The sequence below is a fragment of the Octopus sinensis genome, linkage group LG3, assembly GCF_006345805.1.
Source record: "Octopus sinensis linkage group LG3, ASM634580v1, whole genome shotgun sequence".
In the NCBI taxonomy this organism is placed as follows: Eukaryota; Metazoa; Mollusca; class Cephalopoda; order Octopoda; family Octopodidae; genus Octopus; species Octopus sinensis.
This window is the reverse complement of record NC_042999.1, coordinates 117,014,090-117,034,663: the sequence shown is the minus strand read 5'-3', so window position 1 is coordinate 117,034,663 and position 20,574 is coordinate 117,014,090. Positions and strand designations below refer to the sequence as shown.

At 32.3% G+C, this 20,574-nt stretch overlaps 1 protein-coding gene across 1 annotated transcript in view; it reads right to left on the bottom strand.

The window, feature by feature from the left end:
* LOC115209304 (mannose-6-phosphate isomerase) overlaps window positions 1-20,574 on the bottom strand; it is a 44,120-nt gene that overhangs the window by 7,022 nt on the left and 16,524 nt on the right. Inside the window, exons 2-7 of the mRNA XM_029777644.2 lie at window positions 15,145-15,272; window positions 7,446-7,646; window positions 2,829-2,970; window positions 1,851-2,036; window positions 1,349-1,522; window positions 1,045-1,253 (exon numbers count right to left, since the gene is read on the bottom strand). Coding sequence (XP_029633504.1) covers window positions 1,045-1,253; window positions 1,349-1,522; window positions 1,851-2,036; window positions 2,829-2,970; window positions 7,446-7,646; window positions 15,145-15,272 — 1,040 coding nt within the window. The remainder of the gene's footprint in view (window positions 1-1,044; window positions 1,254-1,348; window positions 1,523-1,850; window positions 2,037-2,828; window positions 2,971-7,445; window positions 7,647-15,144; window positions 15,273-20,574) is intronic.

Sequence of the window (20,574 nt, the reverse complement as noted above, 5' to 3'; positions counted from 1 at the left end):
ATCTGATGAGATGGAAAGTCCTACATCCATGCAATTTTATGAAACATAGAGCCAAGTTAAACTGTTATAAAATACAGGTAATTTCAACCAAGTTTGTTGAATGCTTTCATTTGTTCAATCACTTGTGTATACCTGTGTGTGTGAGTGTGTATGTATATATATATATATATATATATATATATATATATATATACATATATATAACAGACAATTGGCACCTGTGTCAGTGGCATGTAAAAAGCACCATTTGAGCATGGCCGAGCCAGTGCCACCTGACTAGCACATGAAAAGCACCATTTCAGCGTTGCCAATGCCAGTGCTGCCTGACTGTCTCCCTTGCTGGTGGCATGTAAAAAGCATCCACTACACTCTTGGAGTGGTTGGCGTTGGGAAGGACATCCAGCGACAGAAACCTTGCCAAATCAGATTGGAGTCTGGTGCAGCTTCCTGGCTTGCCAGTTCTCGGTGAAGCCATCCAATCCATGCCAGCATGGAAAGCAGATATTAAACAATGACGATGGTGATGAAAGTGCTTGTCAATAAAAAAAGGGTTTCACAGCTTTGCTGGATAAGTAACTATTTTTTTTTAAATGTTATGCGAGACAAATCCAGCTAATGTTAGTCTGGAAATGCTAGAAAGTGATTAGTTTTAAATTTGCTGAACTGATTCATCTCTCAAAATATTCAATGAGTTGTAAATTTTAGAAAACAAAGAATTTTGCAGTTTAACCTTTTAATACCAACTGAACTGAGATCACCCCTTGTCCCACAGTAAAATACCATTTGCATTAAAGTGTTTATATTTAAATTTAAAATATCTTCAACTTAAATAAGAACGTTTAGTTATGTTCCAAAATATCAACTTAAAAAATAGAATATTTATTTTACTAAATTCTCTAAATTTTTGATTACTTTAAAATCAATCGAAATGCATATACTGTGTATTTCATATTTCAAAACAAATACAGTCATAAAAGAGTTAATCTATTTATCAAATAAAAATAAGCTTAGAACTTTTATTTAAAATGAAAAGAAATCACTTACCATAATACGGATAACAGCAAAATCATTTACTGGAGGCTTGAAAATAGCAGCATAAGGGTCCTCTGTATCTTGAATAGCTGCAAATATAGCTTTCTGTGGCTGCCGACCAGTGTAGTCCAACATTTTGCACAATGTCTGCACATCAACATATTTCACAGTTAACCCTGCTCGTACAACATTATCTGAACAGGCCATGCACTCCATACAATCTGGATGAACATAAACAAGATATTTGAGTTTAGTTTCTCTTTAGAATTTTAAAGAAAACATAACATATTCTAAAATTTAAAAGAAAATTCATTACCTCCAGACAAGTATGCATGTGGTAGATTTGCATCAAGGAACATAGCTTGACCAGGTTGGAGGGTGATATGATTGAGAAAATACACAGCAAAACAACCAACATCGCCAGGGAACTCTCTATGAAGTTTTAGAAGCACCTCTCCATTGTACTGAGAAATATCCTCTCCTTGTTCCTCTGGAAAAGAAATGATCAAATACATTCTATACAATCCCAGAAATGGCTGCAATTAGGAGAAATCACAAGAAAATATTCATTCAACAGTTCACAATCAACCAGTTATAGCAAAAGTAGTTGACTAAAAACTCCATAAATAAATTAGTTGAATTAGTGTTTTAACCTAGACTACCGGAATTATATCATTATTTAATATTTTAGATTTTAATTTGCTTTCATCCTCAATATATGAAGAGAGAGAGAGAGAGAAAGAGAGAGAGAGAGAGAGTTAGTGAGTGTGTGTGTGTGTGTAGAGGAAAAAGAAAGTTAAAATGGTTACAATATTTACCCATGTCCATAACCTTTGAAACCCATTTCCGCACTTCTTTTTGTAATGTTTCCTTGTCTCTCATCATCATTGCTTCAAAAGCATTTTTCATCACACTTCTGTGTGAAGCCATGTCAATAGCTCTGCTGGCAGTTATCAATTTAATAGCATTTTCAGTCCCAACAACAGTACGAAACTCTTGTATATCTGTAAAAGTGCATTAACACATTATCAAATATTATTTCTATTAAATGAAGTCAAATGAACAAAAGCAAATTAAATTAAACAAGAGCACTCACAGAGTGAAAACTTCTGTCAAGGCAACACCAATGTCCTCACAACGATTAGCCAGAGATGATTTTAAAAATGAAAATATCCAAAATAAACTCATCTGCTCACACAAACAAGAATATTAAAAATGAACCAAACTGCTCTCAAAAATTCAGTTAAAAAACAGGAAAAATAATTCAGAACCCATAAATATCTAATGGGCCATCTATCTAAAACAGTGGTTCTCAACCAGGGTCCATATAAGATTTTGTTGTAAAAATTTCTCTGCAATAAATTGGTCATACTTCAACAATACTCAAAATATTTTAATTTTTTGATACAATTCCTAATGTTATTTAATTATAAAGATATAAGATTTTTTAAACATCAAATGGCCATGAGGTTCTACCTGAGTAAACTAGGAATCAAAGGAGTCCAGAGGTAAAAAAATGGTTGAGAGACATAGCCCTAAAGAATCTCAATGTCTTTCCTTTGTAGTATTTTATAAAGGCTAGCAGACATGCAGTGGTATAGCTAGGCTGTGTGCCACCTGGAACAGCCCTTGAGTTTGCCCTTCCCCAAGCTCCAATACCTGTAACATATAAGCATATACAACCAACCCAAAAATGCTGTGCCCATAAAAGCTAATACTAATAAGCAATATATTTCCCAATTTTATGCCAACAAGGAAACTTAATGTTGAATTTCTGTTAATAAGAGAAAATTTACCTTGAAGGTACTTAGCTACATCCTGAATTACATGGAATCCACACAAGCCTTGGAAAGGTGTTAAAGCAATTGCCAATTCTGGCTTGTGGTTAGCATCCTTATAAAGATTTGGATTTTCTCTGTTTAACAGTTCTGCATGGATCTGAAATAAGTAAGAATATTGAAGTTTAAATGCTACATTTCCTAAAGAAAAATTATTGAACCCTTCTGATGGCAACCTGCCTGCAGTAACTCCTAGTTTTATAATACAAATTCTCAATTTTAAAGTGATCTAAATTAAAAACTTGCATCAAAATTTCATGTTCCTTTATGTTCCAAACACCAGCTTAAAAATGATAGGTATTTTAATAAATTCTTCCTTATTTTTAAAAATAATTAACACAAAGATAGTGTATTTCAAGGGAAATATGACAACAAAAGGGTTAATAAAAATTAAAAATGAAATGTGTAAACATAAATTTGCACACCAATATATTTTCAATAGGAAGGGCATCCAGCCGTAGAAACACTGCCAGATTTGACTGGGCCTGATGAAGCCTTCTGGCTTCACAGACCCCAGTAGAACCGTCCAACCCATGCTAGCATGGAAAACGGACGCTAAATGATGATGATGATGATGATGATGAATGAAGAACAAATTCTTATCAATAACCTGGTTACTGAACTTTATAGTATCAAGGCTGTAAGGTTTTATTGTAGAAGAAAGAACTTAAATTCGTAACAACCTCCAGTCATCCTTTATACCCCAACTCCTGAAGCGCTTTCCCACCAATCTTGTATGTTTTGTTAACATTAGCACTATCATTTCTCCTGCATTCATCAGTTGAAACCTTCTAAAGCTAATAACTTTCTCAGCTCACTTCTCAAAGTGTACATCTGTCTGAAATTTACATGCATACTCTGTAGATTAGTCTTCTCAAAAGTCTTCAGTTTCCATTGCTTATATTTAACATCTTTTTGCAATTGCTAATGCCTTGGATTATTCCATTCACCTTGAACAATAAACAATATATTACCATTTATTAGGATGGTATAGATAACACAAATTAGCTTTCATATCCAGTAAACTTAGAGTCACAAACACTAGCAGCTCAATTCTTGTGACTGGTCATACTTATTGAAGCCCTACTCATCTATATATCAAGATCACTAAGCAACCCCTAGACTGAAAGTGACCTAGATCTCCTTACAAACAAAAGTTTGAATTGTGAATGTGTAACCATAGTGATTGCTGAACAACTATCTTTTTAATACAAACATAAAAAGCCTTTGTTACTTCAACTCTTAATATGCATCTAAGATTGCAAGTGATGTATGTATCTCTATATAATCCTGTCAAGTATGTTGAAACAAATTGATGAAAAAGCATTTAAGCTCTAAAACAGTACAAAGCTAATAAAAATAGCCAGAATGAAATAAAATGATAATTTACATTAAAACAAAGCTTAAGAACTTAGTTGTTGCAGAGCTTGATAAGGTTGTTAATACTTCACAATAGCTATCTTATGTATTGCAGCATCACACAAATAATTCAGAACTAGAGAACAGGAAATCTACTATTTTAAGAACTAAATGTATTTCTTATCTTAATTGCCTTAATTAGAATATACTCAAAGAATTTAAGGGAAAATATTTGACATACATTAATCCTATATTACTTCAATACATTCAGTAATGCAACCACACAATAAAACAAAAATACTATGACATTAAAAATAAAAAAGAGTATGATTAAAAATTTATTTCAAAAGTTTTGTGGTTGTATATACAGAATTTGAAGATCAGCAAACATTCAATATTTCTACAGACTTTCAAAATCAATAAATAATGCAATTGAACAGTTTGTAAAGTTACATAACAAAATTTTTAAGGATTAATATTTTGGAATATATAAAATCCCTAGCAACTTTCATTTATGTAATTCACAAGATGGTGTTCTTTTCCATCAACCTTAACTTTCAGAAAGGTTTTCGTGAATACTTAGAGATATAAAGCTTTGTTCGAAATCTTTCGTTTAAAAACAGCAAAATTTAAATTTCTAATTACAAACCGAAACCCTTAAAGGTTTATAAATAAATGTATCATTTTACTGGTTGTGGGTTAAAATGTAAGGAAAAAGAAATCATTATTTACATTATATACATTTGACAGATATTTGTCCTCATCTTGTTTGTTGTTAACACGTTTTGGCTGATATACCCTCCAGCCTTCATCAGGTGTCTTGGGAAAATTTTGAACCTGGGTTCTCATTCCTAAGGCATTTTTCAAATATTATTATTATTATTATTATTCAGGTCACTGCCTGGAATTGAACTCGGAATCTTGGGCTTAGTAGCCTGCGCTCTTAACCACTACGCCATTTGCCCATGAATAATAATAATATCAAGAAATACCTTAGGAATGAGAACCCAGTTTCGAAATTTCCCCAAAACACCTGATGAAGGCTGGAGGGTATATCAGCTGAAACGTTGTGTTAACAACTAACAAGACGAGGACAAATATCTGTGAAATGTAAATAATGTACACAATTCCTCATCTCTTAAATACAGAACTGGAAAAAGAAATCAGTTTTAAAGGGATGTGGAACTAGAGGCCGTCTATGAAATAAGAGGTAGGATATCATGTTATTTTTCAGTAGCCTAAATCTTTACATTGAATTAAAGCTAGAACATTAAAACTTAGTGCACATGCACAGCAGAGTTCAAGGTCAGTCTTTGCCAAGTAGCTTTACTCTGCATGCCTTAGCTTCGTTATTATGGCAACAGTCCAGATGCTTAGTGATTAGACCTCATGTTGCCCTACCTAGGATATGAACTTGAATTGAAGATATCAACTGTGAGCTGAACACCCTAATCACTAGGTCATGTGCTTTTATAACAATGCTTAAAACCCTTTATTTTTTAAGGACTTTGAAGACTAATAGGAAGGATCTATCATTAAACAAAAGTCATAGCCCGCAAATACTTGTAACAGAGTAAATTCCACCAATAACAGGCAAGAAAGAAATGGTTGTTAAATTGGGTAACACAAGAAATTTCCTGTTCAAGAACTCACAATGCAAAGAAACAAGAACAAGTACCATTAGGTGTCTTGTCTAATGTTCTATCAAACCCACCAATACACCAACTTAGGTTGGTATTTTATTGTATTGGCCCTCAAAAGGTTGAAACACAAAGTTGACTTTGGCAAGACTTTGATTCAGAAAGTAATTAGCTGGACAAATACTGCAAGGCATTCTACCTGACAATCACACAACACAACCACTTATTCAACTGTGAGGTACCAAAAAGTAAAAAAAAAAGAAACAATACAAGTAAAACAGTCTTTGCATATCAATATTTGTTACAGATTCTGACCAATGATAAAAGGCATTCCAGCCAAGACCATTCTGTTTTTGTTTCAAATGTGATGTATATTGACTACCTTATCCAATATGTTTTATAACTGGAGAGTGAGATATAATCCTTTAGCATTTCAAATGGCCACATCAGATTCAAATATTCTATATATCGTATGTTCAACAAGATCTGGCCTCACACACATACCTTACAATGTCATTCCAAAACTATAGAAGCATGATTAATTCAAAACAATGTGAATAAATAAGCATTACGTTTGACAGAATAACCTGAATGCTAAAGGGTTAAGGAAGATTAGCTTGGTATTCAAGGCTTTTGTTTTCTTAACCCTAAGTCAGCCTTAAGTTGACTTATCAAAGCTGTTCCAAACATGATCATTTCAATTTGATATCTCGAACTATTGTATCCAATATGAACTTCCATTTTAAAACAGGTGTGATCTGAGGGAGGTTTGATTGGTATTTTTAGTAAGAAACAAGACTATGTAGAGATTTTCTTTATTGGCTCAATTTGTTTATTGTTTCTAGCAATCTCAGCAACCATGTAGAGACCTTCTCACAGGCTGGAGCTCCTTTGTTATTTTGTCACTCAAGGTGGTACCAAAATGCAATCAAGTTAGCTCATCTAATGACTAACACTAAGGGAGAAATAGATGCTGATACGCAATGGGAATTTATTACCTATCCATTCAACAACAAAGACTATCTTTAGAGACTTTGTACAACAAACTAAGCTGTATTTGATCATTCCCCCTCCAGGCCTTATAGTAATAGTAGTTTGGTCTCGATGGCAGAACATTGAAACATTGCAAGTTAATTTTCTCAACCAATCAATTACTAACCAATTAGTTTCAGTTATTGGACTGCAGCCATGCTGGATTCATAACCACAGAATTTATTTCTGTTCAATATTTATTCTATTGATCTCTGATGAAGCCACTAAGTACAAGACACACAGACACAGACACACACACACACACAAACCATGATGTTCATCTATATAGTTTCTGTTGTTAGAATTCCATTCAAAAGGAACTGGTCAACCTGAACCCATAGTGGAAGACACTTGCCCAAGATGCTAAGCCATAGGATCAGATATACAATTTCTTAATCACAAAGCTATTCCTGCACTAATTATTATTAAATATAAATAATCAATGCTGGGAAAACAAAAAAAATAAGTCTTATTTGTAAAGATATTTGTCATAAAATGTCTGGTGAAAAATACTGTAAGAGTAAACTAAAAAATATTTACTCACCTTATTTGGATGTGCTTGAATTGAGAGGGATGTTCTAACAGAAAGTACCTTGAACAAAAAAGGCAACTCTCCTTTAAAGTAGTCATTAGTCTCCTTTCCTAACCGTTCTGGATGTTCACTGATCCACTCTCCAAGATCTTTCTCTTCCATTCCTTCCAAATATATTTTAGAGGGTCCATTTGGATGTGTTCCCATCCATAACTTTAAAAAAATACAAAACAATGAATTTTGTAATTAAGAAGACAAAATTTTTGTAATAATAAATATTTTAAACAAAATACACAACTCACAAAGTTAAGGTAATATACATTTTCAGTTTTCAACCAGTTCAATTTTAAGCATTTAGTAAATTTTCAACATTTTAATATTTCTTTTTTTGTGTGTGTGCTGTTATAGGTGGACATTTGAGGCAGTGTTCTCAAAACTGACTTCACCACTCCTTTTTTTTTCTGACAGCACAGGACACTCATCAGCTAATCAAATTATATCTGAACTAGCATACACTAGCTGATACCTTTAATGCTCAGCTGCTCTCTAAATTCATTTTGGTCTACCTTTAATGTAAATTGACATTACATATTCAGTAGAGCGAACTTGACACAATTTCCTTCAGCTTCCATGACTTTACAAACTCAGCAACTATGATCTATGTTTCACTGTCTTGTAAGTCAGTCATGGGCAAACTTGCAGCCTGTAGAACTGAATGGCATGCCTAATTTCTTGAGAACAATAACAGTTGATAAGGTAATCAGCTAATATAATACTTAACTCAAAGAGAATGTAGCGGGGGTGGAAACAAAAAACAGTGTTGATCAATATATACAGACATCAAGATTTCAGAGTTTGTAGACAATCAGTTTACAAAAGAATAACTACCTACAGCTCACTACCAACATTTTATCAAGAAGTCTATTCTAACAGTGAATTTTATTTTTAAAACTGATATACAACAGATGAGAATGAAGAAATTGTTAGTATTCAACAGTAAGCTATTTGTTGAGAAACGATAAGTAAACAATATTCATTTATTCTATATATAACTTACCTATAATAAAGAGAAGTTTATGAAAGATTGTTAGCAGAGAAAAATAATAGAAAATGTATTATGAAATAAGTGCTATCATCACAAAGCAAGTCAGGGCATCAGCTGAAAGTAGTCTGAGACCAGATTTCATTTCAGATTACAATTCTCTTTTAATTATATTATGAATCCCCTTAAGAAAGGGTTGGATATTACACAACTACAGCACTTATACTATCTAAATCAAAGGTATTGTGCTTAAGAAATTATTTCCAATTAAATTGTAAACATTCTAACAACTGGAGATTAAACATATTTTCTTTATTTAAACAACTAATATAAACAGCCAACAAAATACAATTCATAAGGAATATAGAATTAACATGCCAGGTAAATTAAGAAACTGATTAGAGACACATTAAATCAACAAAGAACTTGCTTATTAAAGGTTGTTTATTTGTTACACATCTGAACTAATAATACAGATAGCAACCATTGCCTTAAAAAAAAAAAAATGAACTGTTATGAATATCAATCAAAGATCCATGAATTTTTAACAGCTGAAAAAAGATGATTTAGGTAAATTAACAAAAAGAAACAGGCAACTTTAAATTGTTTACTTTGAAGGATCTATGTGTCATTAAGGTATTATACATTGAAACAAGTTCAAAATTCTAATTCTACAAACGTTTGGAAATTTACAAAGTATAGACAAAGAAGATATAGGTAAACACAAGGAATTACATATGAAAAGCCAAGAAAATAACATATTAAATAAAATGCATGAAATCGTAATAAACAGCACTGCTTGATAATTTTTAGACGAATATTAATAGAAAGTCAAAAGGTATCAAATGCAGAAATTTATTCTTTGTTACAAAATCAATGAAACCCTAATAAGAAAAAAAAATTAATGATGTATCATTATCACTAATTGAAACTAACAAACCTAGGTGCTGACTTTATTTCAGACATTAAACAACACACTATACTGAATATAACCAATAAAGTTCACCAAATACATAGAAAAAATTTCTGGAAAAACTGATTAAAAACAACAAAAGTATTAAATTCAATTACAAAAGAAATTATTGTTATTAGAAGGAAAACTATCTCTCTCTATCATTAGCTATTTAATGATAAGGAGAATCTTAGTTTTAACATCTCTGTATTTTTAATTATGCAGGAGAAAATAAAATATTCAGCAAAAGGTTATATAACTGACATTTCTGTATTCAAATCTAGTATTGAAGGTACTACAGACATTCTCAACAAGATAAAATCAATCAATCAGTCAATTCAAAATTAGATAACACTATTTCATTATTACTATTATTTTATCGATGTTCAGATTGGCATAGGTTAGGTGATTTTGCAATATTGTAATTTTTGCATAACTTGAGTGTTATTTCATTTATAAGGTCAATCAAATAATAACCGAGTGTATAAGATAACGCTCAACCTTACTTGTACAACATTTAACACTATGAAAGGCATGGCAACTTTTTATCCATTTTATGGCTTCTTTACATTATGTAACTCCAAACTAAGAAAATTTATCTTTCATTAACTAATGCTTCTCATATATCGATGCACTTAGCGATATTCAACATTTCTGAGAAGTTAGCATGTAAGATAAAGAATCCAAGGAAATAGATGACAATCAGAGTCCAGAGACTGATTAGGACAAGTTAATACAGTGGTTTTTAACCATTTTTTTACCTACGGACCCCTTTGATTCTTATATTACTCCAGTAGACCCTTATATCATTTGATATTTAAAAAAAAAAATCCAAGTGTTTTGTTATAATTAAATATTATTAGGAACTGTAGAAAAAATTGTTAAAATATTTTGGGTATTGTAAAATTATGACCAATTTATTGCACATAAACTTTATCAAACTCTCATATAGACCCCATTTAGAACCACTGAGTTAATCCATTAAAGTTCATAGAAATAATTTTCTTTGAATATTTCTACTAAATTAACAGTTTGGTGAACTCACATATTTGCCAAGATATCTGTGCACTGGTGATGTTTTTTGTTTTTTTTTTAAGTCCACAGTTCAGCAGTTCAATGTGCAAAGACCAATGGAATAAACTACTTTACTAGTAAAACAAGTAAGGATGGCAATAGAAATGACAACCTTAGAATACTGCTTCAAAAAATCTCATTCACCGATAACAGCTTGTATGAAAAGAAAAAAGCAGTTGACAATTAACTAACCTGTTTTAACATAACTAACTTTAAAATAAGAAGTAATATTTATCACCATCAAAACATGGCTGTTTTCTAAGAATAGACAATACCCAGGAGGGGTTAAAATTTTTTTAAGGTCATTCAATTTTTTCAACTGGTCAATAGACTAATTGCTTAAACATATCAATAATATACCTATAATGACTACTGGAAACAGCTGCAAAAATATGTAATGACCACTATTTATACTTTGCCCTATATATATATATATCATCATCATCATCATCGTTTAGCGTCCGTTTTCCATGCTAGCATGGGTTGGACGGGTCAACTGGGGTCTGTGAAGCTTGAAGGCTTCGTCAGGCCCAGTCAGATCTGGCAGTGTTTCTACGGCTGGATGTCCTTCCTAACGCCAATAAATAATAATAAATATTAGGGAATAAATCCAAATTTACAGGGATACAAATGGATGCTCTTCCAGTTGCCAACACCTGCTTCCAAGTGAGGTAATAGTTCTTTATAGCCAGACATGTCCTCACAGAATATTTGAAATGGATAGCACAGCTTGTATGACAGTGGCAATGATTTTACAACTATTATACAACTTCAAGACTAGGAGACATTATGTTTAACCCTTTAGCATTTAAACTGGCCATACCTGGCCCAAATATTCTACTTGTTTTCTGTTTAAACTGGCCAGATCCAGCCTGTCACACCTACCCTACAATGCCAATCTACAAATAAACAATAACATTATTGAAATCTCAAGGCTACAAGATAATGCGTAATTAATTCAAAACAATGTGACTAAATAAGCATTACATTTGAAATAATAATCTGAAAGATTATTAAGAAACTCAGCCAAAATTAAACTATCAAAAAACAATTTGTACAATCATACTTTTCTTAGTCTAAGAGAAAAAGAAAACAGAATTAAGGTGAAACATAATGGTTAACTATTTAAAGTGAAACATTCTTTTACTTTTTACTAACTTTGGTCATTGTGATGTGGCCATGCTAAGGAACTGACCTCTAGGGTATAGCCGATTGCATCGATCCTACTACTTATTTGATCATACTAGAATGAATGAAAGTGGATTAGGGTAGGAACTGAACTTAGAATATAATCAAATGAAACAAAACACTTTACTGATTTTACCATCCACTCATCATTTTCAATGAAATAAATGGTTCAATTTTCTAAAAATTTCAGGTAGTAAGATTCAAAATAAATTTCAATTTATATAAAATTCAACAGCTCAATATAATTAATCTAGGAAGGATACATAAAAATCCATGTTTGCAAAATAGGCCATTATCATTCTTCTAGACAATTTACTTATCCTAAGCAAACATGGACTAAATAATAAAGCCACTCAGGGTAACTAGTTATTTTTAAATATTTCAGAACTAGGTTTACCTTGAAGATAAAACAAACAAGAAACACATCACACAGATTCCAATCTCAAAATCCAAGACAAATGTAAAGGTTTGTCTAAAATAGCATTCATAAAACTGAAGAAAATATTCTGATACACAGATTAAACCTTTTGTAACAATATTTCTAATGAGATTAATTTATGTCATGCAATTAGTTTTGAGAAAAAACAAAATCAAGAATTTGGAGGTATTTAATAATATAACCCATTATTATTAATCTAATGTCCAGAAAATAACTTGTGTTTTTCTACATAATCATGGGGGAAGGTTTAATTCAAATGTGAACACTTGAAAATAAGTGATTATGGTATTGTAGGACTAGAGGTGATCTCAAGCAGATTGAAATCAGTGAAGTCCAAGTTAGATTTGATTAGCAACAAATAAATAGATAAGTTGGAATGACTAATAAGCACTCTATGAACTTTAAAACTATGATGAACCGGAAGTTATTAACTGATTCTATGAAATCAAATTGAAAGTAAATGTTAATTGATCTAAATCAATGCCATCAATTTTTATACTTCCATAATAAAGGATATACTCCAAAGGACTATTAATCTCGTTCACACATCAGACCACGTGCCATCTAAACATAACTATGTGTGCTGAAAACTGCCTTTCTTAATGGCAAGGATTCTTTGGCAAAGTGGAGTTTAACATGTCTATAATTTTGATGGTTTTGGTGTTTACAAACTTAAAGGTATATTTGTTGTTAGCTAACCAGAGATCAGGGCAATCAATTTAATAAAAACCTCTAAAAGTCTCTTAAATACAAGTACCTTGTATAGCACACATATTTTTTTTTTTAATCTGGAATTTTAAATCTAAAAATTAGGAATATGCACTATACATAAGAATGAAATAAGTGCTAATCATTTTCCTCTTTTTTAATACAGTTCTAAATTTACATTCCCCAATATCACATGTAAAACTGAATGTAATATCGCAGCAAAGTGTTTAGCAAACCAGTAGAGTAGGGTTGAAAGAACCCTTTAGTCATGATGAGAATATGACAACCTCTTTGGTGCAATGTGACAGTACACTCTGTAAAACTGAGGTTAACAAGAAGGGCATCATGAAATGAAATGTTCACACAAAACCTGGTTCCCTAACCTGTTTAGAAGGACAGTAGCTCTAAATAAGAACCAACTTGGATGTTACAACCAATTCAACCCATGGCAATATAGAAAGAAGACATACCATGATGATGGTGATGAAGTAAAGTTATACATTAATATTTTTAAGATTTTAAATATATATTTTACAAGAAAAATCTAGGACAGAAAATAAGAACAGGCTCTCCCATAAAACTCAAACTTTGTATCTATCATGTTTTGAGTGATGACAACCTTCCAAATTAAGCCATAAATAAATTGGAAATTTCTTGTGTTACATATCACATGAAAATAACAAACATTCATAGACACTGAACGTCACCAGATAGGCTAATCTACTTCAGTTTAACATAGTAGAGTAATTGAAAGTCTATCGAACAGGTAGCTACCATCAAAGCATATACATTGCATGCTTACTACTGATAGCTCTGTCACAGAAAGCAATAGTATTATACAATTGTTGCTGATGCAGATGTGCTAAAAGGTTTAAATATATATAGCCTAAATTGGCAGAAGTTGGCTGGGTCTCTTTGGTGTAATCAATGGTGTCATGTAATGAATACACAATCTACGTTTCATCTAGCAAAAGCTTGAGTTAACTGTCAGTTTTTGCTATATTAAACATATCTTCTCACTCTAATTCAAGTAAGAGGCCTGTATAAAATGATGTTTGCTACTGTATAACATATATTAATATACATTTTATAATTCTTACATTATGATATTTTATTTTTATATATATATATATATATATATATATATATACTCAGCAAACAATTTAGATTCAAATGAATATGGTACTTAATTTAGATGCACCAGAATTTTTTTTATGGTATTACCCATAAAAATATGCGGGGTGATTATAATAAAAAATAAGCAACAAGAATGAATCCGGTAATTTAGTAAAATTGTTTCATACTACAACATTTTATTAAAAGCTGTAAATATTACAGCAGATTTAATATGTCGAGTAATCATCAGCTAATTTTATATAGGTTTTCCAATAATATAAAGTTCTCAGATCAATTAGTAACATCTTAGGGAAAGTAAATATACAGATAAAGATGTAGATATGAATCTCAGGAACATGAGGTAATATAGTTAGGATGCCAACCAGATCCTAACTACATTACCTCATGTTCCTGAGATTCATATCTACATCTTTATCTGTATATTTACTTTCCCTAAGATGTTACTAATTGATCTGAGAACTTTATATTATTGGAAAACCTATATAAAATTAGCCGATGATTACTCGATATATTAAATCTGCTGTAATATTTACAGCTTTTAATAAAATGTTGTAGTATGAAACAATTGTACTAAATTACTGGATTCATTCTTGTTGCTTATTTTTGATTATATATATATATATAAAATTAACTGACTAAGGAAAAAATTCCTTCAGAAGGGTGTGTGAAATATCCAAATTCACTGGTACATCAGTTGAATACCATATAAATTTTGATGTTTTAATAATTGTTTGTTATATTATATTCATAGTATATTTTGTTATAATACAAATAAATTATTGGATTGTCAATTGTATCTCTCAGATTTTATCTATCTATTTGTAAATATATACATATACATATATATGTGTGTGTGTGTGTGTGTGTGTAAGAGTGTATATATATATGTGTGTGTGTGTGTGTGTATAAGAGTCTATAAATGTGTGTGTGTGTGTGTGTAAGAGTGTATATATATGTGGGCATGTATGTATACAAAATCTATATTTGTGGTACTATAAATTATCCTTTTACTATGATAGTTACTAACGTCAGCAAACATCAGATTTTAAAATGTTGAGTGTACTGAAAATTCTTCACACTCATCCAGATTCTGTTGTGAATCAAGAACATACACAGAAAAAGTGAAGACTATTTGACATTTAGAAAAATCACAGTGAACATTAATACTCACTTCAGCATATGGAACATCTTGTTGAAGCTTGAAATCTGGATTGCCTGATTGAGAAAGTCGAGCAACTTCGCTCTGGTTACCAAGTTTACCCCACACATAATTTTGGACTGCACACTTCAGAGGAAAAACTTTAAAATATGATAAAAAGAAATTAATTAAAAACAAGAAAAATACTAGTAAGCTTATGAAATACATTTATCTGAAAAAGAAAAAAAAATTATCTTGATGCAAAATATAAAATCAGTAGATAAAATCTTAATGCAGTAGATCAAAAAGAACAAATCTATGAAAATAAATATAATTATGGATTCAAACAATATTTTGCATTATTTGTTGTACAATTGATCATTTAATTATGCAACAGAGAACAGCTGCAACTTTTTTTTCTCTGTATGATTGGGAGTTAAGTTGTGCCACCCAAGGCATTTGCAGCCTCTCCAACACTGGAGAGAAAGCAGTTAATGTTACTCTTAAATTGTTGCAAGTTGATGGCTGCAGAAAAAAAAATATGGGCATGGAAAGATTTTCAGACAGCTAATGTTTCGAAGGACAGGCACAGTGGTTGGTATGATTCCTTGAGGTAAGGTACAATATGGATGATGAGAGGAGAGATGAGCAAGTTGGGGGTGGCTAAGAGGTGAGTACATGAGACCAGCCAGCTCCAAGTAAGAGAGACCATTGTAGTAGTAGTAAGAAAAGCAGAGAACCTATGGACCAGGTTAGAATGTGTTCATGAGTGACTCTTTCTTTCGATGTGGTCTAGGATATCTTTATGTGTAGCAGCTGTACCATGCCAAATATGGGAGCAGCACCCCATTATAGATCTCACTTGATCAAGTTTGTAAAGGTTTAACCCTTTATCATTTAATCCAGCCACATCTGACCCAAATATTCTTCTTGTTTTATGTTAAAGCTGACCAGATCCAATGTCTCAAACCTACACTACAATGTCATTTTAAAAATATACAAACACCATTGAAATCTCAAAGTTACAAGATGATGCATGATTAATTCAAAACAATGTGAATAAATAAGCAATACATTTGACAAAGAAATCTGAATGTTAAAGGGTTAATAGTTTGTGGAGACTGAAGTGGTGTATTCTTTGTAATATTGAGGAAGAATGATCATTAGGAGAAATGCACACAGAAGGTGATGTGAAATCTAGCATTTCTAACAATATTGAGGGTTCTAGTTGTGGGTTGTTCATACTGAAGATGGGGAGCATGGTAAAGTGGGGAAGGATAGTTTTGGAGAATGCAATGTGGAGAGAGTTACAGGTGAAGTAAAAAGTAAATGTAGAGGCTTTCTCAGCAGGTATATTGCTTACAGAAGTAAGATGGTTCAGAAGTGGCAAAAAAGAAGAATTCTAAGTTGGGATTGATCTTTATGGTAAGGGATTAAAAAGATTGATTACACACTGCAATAATAAATATAAACTTACAAAATAAATAAAACATTTTTATATCATTTATCCCATTTCAGAAGAGTCTTTCCAGTTTATATTCCTTTTCATTAAGTTTTTATGAACAGGGTTTTTCTTTTTTGTTTTGTTTTGTTAGCATTTCTATATCCTTTGGGTGCTCTTCATACATTAAAAGTTCAACTGTGAATTAGAACTTGTTTATGAGTCAACCAAAGAGGGAAAAAGCAAAGTTATATGCCATATTTAGATGCATAATGCAGAAGATATCTCATTAGAGAGAATAAAATCTGAAAACGGAGGAAACTATTGAAAGTCTGCCTCACCAACAATGGTAATAAAATCCAAAAGAGTTTGTAGGTGCCAGTAAGTTAGGTTTTCATGAGGAGTGAAACAATCTGAAATTTTGGATATGAGTCCTTCTACAAAGTAATCAGTAACGGCTGGCAAAAGTAATAAAGAAGTGAATAGATTAAAAGATAGAGACAGGAAATGAGGAAGAGGTGATTGGTAGAAAGTAAAGCGTGGATTAAAAGGAAGGAAGGTAGAGAGAGGTGGTTAGTGCAAAAGGTATGTGAGGAAGGGTTTGCAGGGTAGTGTGAATTAACCAGTGAAGGGCACAGAGTCACAGTTGCAACAAAACAAAAAAAAAGGTAGAAAAGGAGTGATGTGAAGAAAAACATAAGGAGGTGCAGAATTAGAGATAAGTATCCAAACCACAAGGAGTGGAAGTTCTTAGTTGGAAAATAAGCTGTTGCTCACTAAGCTTGCAGGTAGCCTTTCAACCATTGGGCTGGCAAACTGAAAATGCAGAGAGTGATGAGGGTGGTCAGGGGAGTTAAGGTAGTGAGGTTTCAGTTTCAAGATGCCAAGAATATTGCAGACATCATCAATCAAGTATTCATGGAAGTGGTCACCTAGACATCAAGTGGTCTGACCAATAAATCAGGCATTACAGTGATGGCATGCAATGCAGTAAACCAGATTAGCAGAAGTGCAATCAAAGTGGTCAGAAATGTGGATAGCAGGCTTGGGGCCTCAACTGATTGTGGTGTTGTAAGTGTTGCACTGGGATGCAAGAGCAAGTGAAGGTTCTGGGTGTTGGATTAAAAGAGCTCTTGACCAGAAGGCAGTGTAAATTTTTATCGCATTTGAGAGAGAAGAATTGAGATTCAAGGAAGATGAAAGAAGAGGAGGTTTATAGATGAAAAGAATGGAATTTCAGGGAAGATGGGAAAAGTTGCAGGGTCGAACTATAAAAGACAGCAGTTGTTAAGAATGGTTTTAGTGGAGCAACTGAATAGCAGGAAGGTGAAAGTCAGGGTAGGGAATGTGGATGACAGTGCTGGACAAAAGGGCAGCAGTGCAGCTGATATCATAAACTGAGTAGAGTTAATCCAACACCTTAACCTTAAGGACTACTGTACTGTATTATTGATATATTTTAAAATGAATTTAGCATAAAAATATGACAGAGTAAATTAAAACTGCCAATTTACATTAAGAATTATACCTTTCATTATAGAACATACTTACAACTGTAACAGATTCATTTTAAAAGTCTCTCTCAGCTTTTCACAAATAATTTGCTGTGAGGAATAAAACATAATCTCAAATTTAATTAAGGTTTGAAGCTTTTACAAACTATTTACCCCAAGGTTTGAAAGCTGTGACCCCATTTTAACTGAGGAACTTTAGCTTCTTTTGCAATTGTTCATGAATCCTGCCAAAGTGCAGGCTAAATAATTACAAACAGTATCTTACATCAGACCAACCCACTCCCTTGTTTACCATTTACTGCATCACCTATATTCCTACCTCTAGCCATCTGTTGCTCACCTTACACTCTTGTGAACTTACCTGATCCTCCATCCCTATCCCCATCATCTGTTCCTCTGTCTTTGTCCCCTTCACAGTCACTCTCTTGTGCCTTGAGGGTACATCTTGACACATCACAATCTTCTCTCCTTTGCTTGCTGGAGTAGATATGTATCTCCTCAAACAACCAGACATCTCTTTCCAGCTATCATACTCTTGTCTCGTAATGCCTGGCATGAGCAACCTCCCTCAACACTACATCCACCTTAATCAAGGGACCTCGTCTAGCAAGCTATATGGCAACCTCACAAGTGCAGGTAAGATGAAAAATCTCCCAATATACTCTCTAAAATGGTTGCCATTAGGAAGAGCATTCAGTTATAAAAACCATGTCAAAAAGGACATTGGAGCTCTATGCAGTTCTCTGACCTGTCAGATCCTGTTAAACCATCCAGCCCATCCAGGCAAGAAATATGGATGCTAAATGATGATGGTGGTGGTTTCAAGGACAGAAAAAAAATTAAAATTTGAATTATTGAATAAGAAAGATGACTATTTCAATTTATAGTGGGAAGTATACAGAACAAACTGGATTCATTAATTCCAAGTAGTACCAATCTAATGATTTATGATATACCGTGTATAATGATGAGAATGCTGAAATGAATTCTTTTCAAAATAATTTCAAATGTGCTTACTGTTTATTTTAACCTAACTTGACAAGGTAAAAGCTTTATTAACCAATTAAAGGTATTTTCATTCTAAACTAGTAATTAGAAACTTAATCTTTACTATCAATAATCTAATGTAACAAAATGTTCAAAATTCTGATTAGTATAGGTTCATAAAAATATTTTTGGAACTTTGACAACCACCACCAGAAAACTATTGTTTGCAAATTTCAGTTATTCATGGTGGTTTAATTATGTAATGCCTATAGCAAAAAAAAAAAGTTCTATAGTTTGTATTTTTATTATATAAAAATAAATTTATTATTAGTTGCTCAGTCTGTAATTAAGAATTGTGTATCTACTGAGAGAGTACTTGGACAGAATCTGGGTCTTAGTCTCTCACATTTTCAAGCCATTTGACTCTATAGATTATAATCACCAAAATTAGTTTTACATTTCAATGTAAGAGTTTGAAAAAAGAATGAAGAAACTGAAATAAAAGATAATCTAAATCTGAAATTCTTTACTGACTATATGATCTTAGACCCTATTTTAGTCTACATATGACTTATATTTATTATTGCTTATCAAAGACTGCTGTATGGTTATTCATGAGGACAACTCAATTAGTGCCACAACAGCCTTGGTTCCTTGCCTTGCATCAATTCCAATCCGATTCATTAACTCTATTTTGACTCTCTCTTAAATTTCATGAGCTAATCTATTAGCTTCAAGACCCTAAGAATTGTTCTAAACCACTATCCATTCCCTTGTAGCTGTTGACTGTGTTAACAGAAAATTCATCATAATCACACATATTTACAGCAAGTTTTTTAGCATTCTGACAGGACTGAGAAACAAAATTTCTTATCCTTAGCTCTTTTCTTAATCTAATCTTACAACTGTACACTCTAAAGATTACTTCTACTTATACAACTATGAACATGAATAGAAGTTTAATTCACATTCGTACAGTTACGTGCTATAATATTTTGGAATTCTGCCCTGTGATTCAATGAATGAACTGCATTATTATTTGGCTAAAGGTTTATTACTACATGCCCTTCCTAACATCAATAACAGTTTTTTCACGACACTAGTATTAGAGATCCTCACCACCTTGTACCAATTTTATTTTAGACTGATTACTCTCTTAGAAAGTATGTTATCATCATACCATAAGAAGTATTGTCAACTCTGTACAAATATTTGAAAGGTTTATGTTGGAGTGCCAATCTTCCTAGCTGGGTTTCTTTCATTATAGCAGAAAAGCTCATCTTGTCTAAGCGGGTACATATGTACTGTGGAAAAGTAACAATGTAAATTCCACATGCTGGTTAGTGACTAAAAGCTTATGAAGACAAGCCTGGTTATCTATTAATATAAACATGAAAACATTAAGAGAAAAATGAACAAATAATGTATATCTTTGGGAATATTTATATGCTGAAAGCATGGTTCTCATTGCAGAATCTTTAGGAGTTGCAAATAACATTCCAAACCTGAAAGAACTGTCAA